Source organism: Poecilia reticulata, linkage group LG15 (genome assembly GCF_000633615.1).
Source record: "Poecilia reticulata strain Guanapo linkage group LG15, Guppy_female_1.0+MT, whole genome shotgun sequence".
Classification (NCBI taxonomy): Eukaryota; Metazoa; Chordata; class Actinopteri; order Cyprinodontiformes; family Poeciliidae; genus Poecilia; species Poecilia reticulata.
In genome coordinates, this window is record NC_024345.1 from 13,628,759 (window position 1) to 13,638,627 (window position 9,869).

General features: G+C 39.9%; 1 protein-coding gene across 3 annotated transcripts in view; it reads right to left on the reverse strand.

Annotated features, from left to right (window-relative positions):
• Positions 1–9,869, reverse strand: part of LOC103476782 (SH3 and PX domain-containing protein 2A-like) — a 52,864-nt gene that overhangs the window by 32,055 nt on the left and 10,940 nt on the right. For 2 of the 3 annotated variants that reach the window (XM_008429359.1, XM_008429357.1), the window contains one exon: positions 7,775–7,806. In XM_008429359.1, coding sequence (XP_008427581.1) covers positions 7,775–7,806 — 32 coding nt within the window. Of the gene's footprint in view, positions 1–7,774; positions 7,807–7,895; positions 8,018–9,869 lie in introns of those variants that run through there. The other variant, XM_008429358.2, reaches the window with a different exon arrangement.

Genomic DNA, 9,869 nt, shown 5'->3' on the forward strand with positions numbered 1-9,869 from the left:
AATTTTTTGGTCATATTTCTTTTTGTCATAGTACCCCCAAGAATTTAAAACTACTTTTACCCCTGGTTGCCACACTCTGCAGTGATTAGTTTGTGGGTCTGAAGCTGTTTAGGAAGCATTGGAACAAACTGCTTTCAGAAAGAATTGCTTTTATTTTTTATTATTTCAAGATCTAAGATCCACTCTAGTAAAAAGAAAAAAAAAACTCCAAACCTCACTCTTCTTTTTGTGAACTCTATCTACAATATGGGAGAGCTATTACCTTACAAATATAAACCCAGCCTCATCAGCATCTCTCTGAATAATGCTGCCAAAGAGTCTGACACTCGGTTACTGTGGTTGGGCTGTGGTTTCTGATGTCTTATCTATGCAAGATGTTTTGACAAACCACAAAGTTGGAAGCAGAAAAAAAGAAAAACTACTCGATCAGTAAATAATGTGACAACCACTTTACTTACAATTCATTGTGACTTATGTGAAAGTGAAATATATGGAATAATTACACACATTTTGTGTGTAATTTCATAATTACACACAAAATGGACAAAGGTAAAAATACGTAAGTGGAATTAAAGTAATAAAATTATGCTTATTTCTCAAAAGATTCATTAATGCTGTTAGGAATGGGGGGGATGTGAGGCCAGATGAGAGGAACTAAAGACTTTGTCAGCATAGTCAACAGGAATGAAAGGCAAAAGCTGATATTTTGGCCTCATTCAGGAAATGAAATGTTTTGCAGCGGGGCTGCACAGTGGTGCAGTTGGTAGAGCTGTTGCCTTGCAGCAAGAAGGTTCTGGGCTCGATTCCCGGCCCTCCCAGCATGGAGCCTGCATGTTCCCCCCATGCACGCGTGGGTCCTCTCCGGGTACTCCAGCCTCCCCCCACAGCCCAAAAACATGACTGTCAGGTTAATTGGCCTCTCCAAATTGCCCCTAGGTGTGAGTGTGTGTGTGCATGGTCGTGTGTCCTGTGTGTCTCTGTGTTGCCCTGCAACAGACTGGCAACCTGCCCAAGGTGCCTCCCGCCCGGCACGCCAGCCGGAGACAGGCACCAGCCCCAACCCCATCGAGGGACAAGGGTGCAAGAAAATGGATGGATGCTTTGCAGCAGCAGGAAGACAGAGCCAGAACAAGAAGAAAATATGAGAGGAAAAACGTGAGTGAAAACAGCCCCAGACATGACCTAGGTCTAATTTGTTGCAAAACTAACCATTTCAAAAAAGACCACAGGTGAGTATTGTTGTTAACTGTGAACACATTTGTGAAGTTTTAAAACTTTAATCATTCAATTTTTCAGACCCTTATTTGCTAAGATGGCACACGTAGTAACAGACTTTGCATAAAACTCTCAGGCTCTACACTTCTGATAGCTGCATGAACAAATACCTTAAAGAAATACTGACCTTCATCTGAAAAAAATCAAGCATTTTGTATTGAATGTGGAGTTCTCAAACGTTACAAGCTTTAAGTTCAGAAAGTGCTTCCTCTTGAGTTCCAATATTTATTCCTCAAGGCCACTTTCTCCTTATCTGTCCTCGCTCAGCTTTAAAAATGTGTCTCCTGTTCCCACCCCGGCACACCCAATCGTCCTAATTCCATCCAACCCCCACCCTCAAACACTCGCTTCATCATAAGCTCCATCCGGAGATGATAACCACTGAGAGTTGCAATGATTCATCACCATGAGACTTATGCTACAATTTTATTCCAAAGTATTGCAACGTTTTGGTTTTTTTTGTTTGTTTTGTTTTGTTTTGTTTTCATTTTTCCTGTTTAGGACCTGAAAGTCTGTATGTGTTAACTCCACATTTTGAGCCCCAGAAAATCTCTATGGAGGAATAATTTAGCTAAGAGTAGTAAAAACTAGCAAAGCGTAATGCCTTTGTTTGACTCATTGGCAGCAGATGTGCAGCTGGATTAGAAGAAGAAACAGATCTGCTGATCAATGTAGTACAGATGTACTCGTGTCACTGAATCAGTATGCGTTCCCCGAAAAGAGAAGGAGGGACAGAACACAATCGAAATAGAAGCAATATTATCAAATATTATTATTATTCAATGATCAACTAGTATTTTGCAGTCTAAAGACATTTAAGTTTTACTAAAAACCCAACCTGCTCCAGACCTAAACCTGGTGGGAGAAGAAAACTACTTCACTATTCAATATTTTGAAGAGGATTTCATTCACATGGAGCAGATACGGAATATCTTCAAATTCAACTGGATCTTAAAACAGACCATGCAACATCTTTTTCATCTTTTTAATTTTTCTCTTTCTGTCTCTATTTGCTATAATAATGCCAACACCATCAACCTAATCAAAATCACTCAGAAGGAAAAATAAGATAGACTAAGGAACTACTCTGCACATGGTTGCACCAGAGATACAATGATTTCTTCTCACAAATTAATGGTTAGGACTTGATGAAAAGCCTCATGGCTCAGTTGATAGTTAATATAAACTAATAGTAAATGGGAAAACATACGAAGCTGACACATTTTGACACTCAGGTTTTTCGATTCTTTCTTAAAATTTATGACCGTGGATTATAACGTCACTGCACGTTGGAAAAGCCATACACATTTGAGCTCTTATTCTCGTACAAAACCGCTTCTGTCCTGAAACTATTTTGAGCGAGACCCTTCAGCTCTGCCTCCAGGGAGGGAGTCTGGACGACAAATGGTCACTTATCAGAAACAGAGAAGCCAGTATGGGGCCTGGTCTTAAGGGAGGAGAGAGCTTCCTCCTAACCAGAGCTCAGTTTTAACAAGAGAAAATGAAAACCCCACAGCAGTTTCAGCCTAGTACATTAAATGTAGTTTCGGTCATCATTTCAAAGATTATAGAGAAATTTCTCTCTCAAGTCTTATAACGGATGCTGTAGGTTGGGAATATTTCATAGCTGAAATGTATCTTTACACAATGGAGTACTTTTTTTTTTTACTTATCACAAATATTATTTTTTTTGTTTGTGAGATGCAACAAGCAAACCACATGAATTTTAGTGAAAACTCGAAAATCAAATTGTTTTTTGATCAGTGAACGCATCATACATAAGTGCCTCCAGAGTTAGCAACAACTGTCTTTGGTGTGGAGGTTGTTACTGTAGGAAAAAGACTCAAAGTTAGCTGTCATCCGACATGAGCTTAAAAATTAAGTCAGGCGGTCCACACAAGCTGTAAGATGTCGTTGAAATAAAACACTGTGGTTTATGCATCCAGTTTCTCCTTTGCTGTATTCTGCCACAATTATCAAAAAGGTCTGGATCTCAGGGTTTGACCATGAAATTATCGATTTTCAGCTCACCGCCTCGCCGACTGCCACAGTCTCATCGCGGATTGAAAGTGGAGATGTTTTTGTTGACGTAAATTCACAGGCAAAGCAACGAGTGCAGTCTGCTGACTATCGAACCACTTGCGTGCAACTCCCAGCTCAGTCCGGCTTGTCCTCCCCTGAGGTGGTTCCCAAAAAATTGGGGAAGAACCGCGCGATAACTGCAAATGGAGACTAATCCAGCTGGGGATAATTGGAAGAGAGTAGATTGAAAGCCAAGCTGAAAAAAAGGGGCTAAAGAAGTCAACTTTGGAGCATTCAATTTCTATTTGTTGTAAGCTGAGCTGGACTTGGAAATGTCGGAAGTCGTTTGGAAAACTCAGAGTAAAAGAAGTACAAAGAGAGTGATTTTTACAGATTTATGGTAGCTATGCTGTTCCCTAATATAAGATACCAAAGACAAATAAACACGTCAACTCCAAATCAATTTGTCCTCGTTTCAAAGAGTAAAACACTCGTTTAACCACTATTGCTTCCTTTCAAGCAGATGGTGTGACGTCGTCTCTGCCCCTAACATAAATAAGTAACAACGGTTCACGGTCGGATTAATGGAAAAACATATTCTAAAAGCTGTTAATTAACATACTGAGGTTCAAAATAGGCCGCACCACTTTAATCAGTCCCTTTGGATTTTTTTTATTTATTTGGGAAAAAAACTAATAACTAAAAGGAAAACAGCAGTAAATACTGGAGTCAGCAAGAACCACGACGTTTACTGCTCCTTTTTTAAGATGGAAACATCTGTATGCATCGGCTCCTCCATCTGTGGTATCTGCATGGAGTCCAGAACATTGTTTTGTGCCCACGTCTCAGCCAAACGCTTTATCTGAATATTTTTTGCTGCACTCTTGTCAGCACTTCCTTCTCATCCAATTTGTTTGATGGAGATATCACATTCCCTATGACAGTGGAGGAAAGATATGGTTTAGGCTTCCTTCATTATCATCTTCCGGCTCGGCCCGCTCTTCAGCTAACCGGGCGTAATGAAACCCGTCAGTTACTTCTGCATGTAAACTATTTAACAGCACACTCACATAAAAGATGTAAAAATGGGACAAAAGTCTGAACAGAACTAAATACGGTGGCACAAGCCAGAATCTACAGCTGTTCCAAAAAAAAAAAAAAGAGGAGAGGAGAGAAGCGAGTGCTGGATGTCAAAGCCGTTTAGAAAAACCGACTGAGCTTAATGACTTCCTTCTCTAGTTTGCAATCGCATCCATCTGCAAATACAAACAAACATTCAGACCTCTTGACCCACCCAGTGTCTGACTCATTACCCTGCCCCCACCTACAAGCATGCAGTTGACACAGAAACAACCACATGCTCTGTGCTGTATACAGACAGTAGCCATCTCCAAAGACCTGCAGCAAAAACAAAGACAGCAAGTCTTGCACTGACAGTGCATCAACATGGTCCCCACTTGCCACGTAGGCTGTCCTCTCCTCTCCAGCTGCTTTTCACATGCACTACACACCCCCAAGCACTCCGATCTTTTTCTCTCCTACTTTTTTTTTCCCCAAGCGTCTTCTGAGGATCTAACTTTTGTTTGACATTCACATATTTAAAAAAAAAAAAAAAAACCTGAAGCTTTCGAAGATGACACGATGTTCCTGAACCTCAGACCTGTACAGCTATTATGACAGCATGTTTCTTCATCGCTTGCAGTCATCTGACAATGATTTATGCTAACAAGCAGTCAAGCCTAAACGCTCATTTATATGCCGGAAAGGACGCAGAAGATCTCCATAAAACGGCAGGACGGCTGTGATGCACCGGTAAGCCTGGGCTGTTTCAACTTTAAAAAAAAAAAGGTCAAGTTTTACTTCAAAACAATAAATGAGACCTGTTGTTGGATATCTGTAAAAAAAAAAAAAAAAACTTATTTAAGTCTCTGTTTATATAAACCATTTTTCATTTCACCACCTTTAGAAAATCTCAAATAATTGTTACTTAGCAGTTGCTGGTTTCAAGGTTTGCCATAAAGCAAGACAATAGCTTTTTGCTCCAATTCTGGTATTTTTGTGTCGTCATTAGTTGTATGTTCAGCTGCTCCATTTAACCACATGCATGACAGCGAAAAATATATACAACCATCGTCTGTACCACAGGGTTTTTAACAGGTCAGTGGCTAAATTTAGGTATGATGCAAATTTGCAGACTTAGGCAAAACTGTATATCATACTTGCCATCCATTGTTTATAAGTGGCTATGCAGGGTCTCCAAGGGTGATTTTTAGAGACTAATTAAAATGCTGATTTTTGGACTATGCAAGAAACCCAGAGTACCCCGACATTACCCACAAATGTAAGCGGACACAACATAAACAAAGTGAAGAAAGGTTTTGTTTGCTATTGGAACCAAGGACGTTTGGTCCTAGCAGCTGCACCACTGCAGCCCATCATTAAATTATTTTATCCATCTTGTTCTTTTGCTTTTTCTTGTTGTTTTAAATTGGGTAGGGTGAAACCAAATGAGATTCATATGGTAGCAGCATACCATGCGAATCTCAATCCTAATTTTGACACCAACAAATCTCATGAAAACACTGTCATGGCAACAAAGGGACTGAAAGCTTAAAGTGAATTATCAGCTTTGAGTTAGTGATTCTCCGATTTCCTCTGCTTGCCAGGTAAACAGAGCTGAACCTCTAACCACTCACAGTTTTGTGGTGAAAAGCTACATTCTCCTCCTCAGGGCAGGGGCTCAGGAAACTCTTCTGGATACCCCAGCACCATATAATTATGGAACCTATAAGCTGCAAGTACAGCAAAAAAAAAACTCACCACAGACTCACTTTATCTGCTATTCTGCTTTAAAAGGGAAATATTACTTTTAAACCACTAATGTCCAGAAAGGGGACTACGGTGAATGTTTCCAAATCAAATAATTATAACAGCCGGAACAAAAGGAACAAAATCTTAGGGCTAGGTTGCTGTGTGTTCTCACCATTGTTTTCATTACTAACCATTAACCATTAAGGACTAATTAATATGAGCTGAGCAGTGAGAAGCACTATATGGAAAATGGCTCAAGGATTTTTTAACATCACCAGTCTGATAGCTTCCACAGGCTGACTATAGGCTTAACACACACATACTCTCTCACACACACACACACACGCACAGCTGAAATAAGACAAATTTTCCATTTCTCTATGTGGATGGAATCCCCCATCAGCTACCGCCTCAATGCAATGGAATGAATGCTTGAATAAGGTAGGGGTCTTATTTCACATTGGTGACAACTAACCTCTCCACCCACAAAAAAAGAACAAAGTTGTGTCCACTTTTCACCTACTGACACTTTTATGGTCCAGCTACGACGCAGGCCTTCATAGCTCCAGCGCGTTACAGAAAGGACGCAGAAGAGCGTTTAATTGAGTAATACATGTGGGTATTCTAAGACTGCATGCATGCAAGAGCGTGCACATACAAACATGCAAACTCTGCACAGCTGTTCACTAAACTGCCTTCATACTTTTCCTCCTTACTCCTACGCTCATATCCCCCATGCTCAGCTGAGTCACACTCTCTGCCTTCCTTGAACTCTCTTACACACACACACACCCACGCACACCCCCACCCACGCACACACCTACACACACGCACACGCATACACACACACACACGCACGCACACGCATACACATACATGCACACAGCAAGGTTAACCCAAAAGCCAAAGCAGGCAGAGGAAATGAAAAGGCACTAACAGGTGGTCTTGGTCTCCATGCACTGCATTAAACAGTTCAGAAGTGAAATGTAAAAAAAGAAAATAGTGTCCGCTAACAAAAAACTTGCGTCCATAACAATTTAGCATTATATATTAATGCCACATCATAATCCCCTAAAAAAATGAATTGTGGTGAAGTGCCAACATTTTTTTCAACAGTGAATCTTAAAAAATAATAATTAGCTATTTAATTTAACTTATTGTAGACAATTACTTTGGTAAACAGAGCTGAACCAAGGTAAAGATGGCAAGGCTTTTATTGCAGAAAAGGCCTACAGGCTCATAGATCTTCCGCCATGCTTCCATCTATAGTCTTATGTTTTTGTTGTTTGTTTTTTTTAAATCAGATTCTACAATGATTTTTTATGGCACAACCAGAGTGTTTGTTGCAGTTAGGCTAATCTGACCAAAGCACTGGGTTTTGATTAAAGACTCGTTTACATTTAGGTTTATGCACAGCAAAGGCTTCCTACTGATGCGGCTCTTTAACAATCCCTCTTGTGCATTTTGCCAAGAAGACCATAGAGTATTACATATGCAGTATGTGAATTGTAATCTGAAGAACAGCACTTAATTTATGATTAAGCAAGTTTTTGTGCAAAATATGTTTAATTTAGCTCTACAACATGACCTTAATGCCAGACTATCAATAGATGCAAAGCAAAGAGTCTATCAAACATTAATGGCAAAGGCTCAGAGACGTTCTCACCTGATTTCCGTTTTCCAGATCCTCCACAGTCTCTGAAAAAGAAACAACACCAGAGTACCATGATCAGAGGGAGTGGACATTGATCGAACTGGATCAATCTGGTAACCGGTTACATCTGAACCTCTTAATGCAGACCATCCGAGTGCAGTTGGCACACAACTATCAGCCAAGCCCTCATGGAGAATGCATGCAGAACTTGACCCACGACCAAAGGGAGGGAGTCCGGGTGGGACAGAAATGGGTGAGTCGTACAGTAATGATCCCAAAAACGGAGCCAAAGCAAAACTTCAGCCAGCATACCGTGTGTAAATGAATTATATCGGCTCTAATATTAGATGCCAGCGCCATGCAGCTGCCTAGTTTTAACAGAACGGCATTTATTGACCGGATAACAGTGTCATATCTCCCTGTGAAGTCCCATTCATGCTCTGATGTGAAAGGCTTCTTTCTTGAGTTCAGACTGTGGCTAAACTCAGATCATTAGTGTGAGAGAACCTGTTCTGTTCTTTAACCTACTACAGTCAAAGGAGCAAATTTCCACTCACTATGCTTATTCTAAATATCAGTGTGTGACTAGAAATAGCAAATGCATTGACAGAAAAGTCTCTATTAGATTTTTTTAAGTAAATATTTTAAACCTTGATTGGTTAAATACAGTTCTGTACTTAATAATTCTTAAGTTTCTTTCTAAATGTTGCACCCGTTAAATCAAATATGGAAAGTGTATTTTCTTGCTTTGCTTGTGCATTAGCTTATTCAGAAGAGATCATTTTTGATGTCTGTCATTTATTCTCCAGCTGTACCAGAGGGGTTATACAGCAATTATTTTGCAATTACTAAAATTAGTCAGAAACACAAAATGACTACATGACAAATGCATAAATTAGTTCCTCATTAAGGTGCTGTCCACTCAGTTTGAGTGATCGCTCCTCATCCCCTAAACTGCATAAACACAAATGGGGGTGGATCATGAGGTGGGAACAGGTAAATATTTCAAACCACAAGATCATTTTCAGAAGTTTAGGATGACTGCTCTTCCTCATTTAGTGAACTGGGCAGCAGAGAGGAGAGTGATGAGAAGCTGAGGTTTGACACAGATGGAAACAGACACCTGGCTCTCTGGAGAGGCCAGCAGCAGGACCGGAGCCAAGGCCAGTCAAGGATATGAGCACATGGTTGGATAAAACTTGTCTAACATTTGCCAGCATAGTGGCACGCTTATCATCTTCAGTTAACAAAGAAACTTTACTAATGCCAGATGATGATACTACACTTCTGATGTGGCTTAAAAAATCTATCTGTAGGGTTTTTATATATTTTTATATAGAGATGGGTCATATAAAGACCCATCTCTAACACTGATAAATTGGCTGGTCACTAGCCTCCGACCAGGGACATGGTGATCAGAAATGATATGCTTGTACTTCTCCAATCTTGTAAACACACTAGACTAAGGACTAACAAGCTGCAATAACAGTCTTCTAAATGGAGTTGCTGCTGACTCAAAGTTTGCCTTTCAGATTAAAACAGTTTGATCACTGTAAAGTTTTGAAAACGTTTTAGAGGATAATTTGCAAATCTGAACAAATAAGTAAGGGGGGGGGGGGGGGGTTATTCAAGCTATAAAATAAATTTTACTTTATACAATTTTTCCCAGACTTCACTGTTTTCAGATCTGTGAGTAAATTTGATACTTCTACAATAGATACACAAATTAAACACTTGTGTAAACAAAATATCAGGAACAAGATTCATGAAGAGAATGTAGAAAAAGAAAACAGTGCAACTTCAAACTCAAATGTGCAATGTTTGTTTCAAACAAAATCCAGAAACTTAATACAAAACAAAATATGCAAATATTGTTCAGATTTAAATGATGCGCCTTATATAATACTATTCATGCCACTCAATAACACTGTGGCTGCACTGCCACGCAGTTGTAATTTTTACATGGAGGAAGGAAATCAGAAATGCATTGTGTGTTTTTTGGGTGGAGGTAAAACTGAGGCTTTGGAGGAAAAAAGCTGAGGATGAAGTAAATGCCTGACCTGTTCTGCTTACGTCTGACCCTCAGCACAAGCTCAGAGGTGGAGTT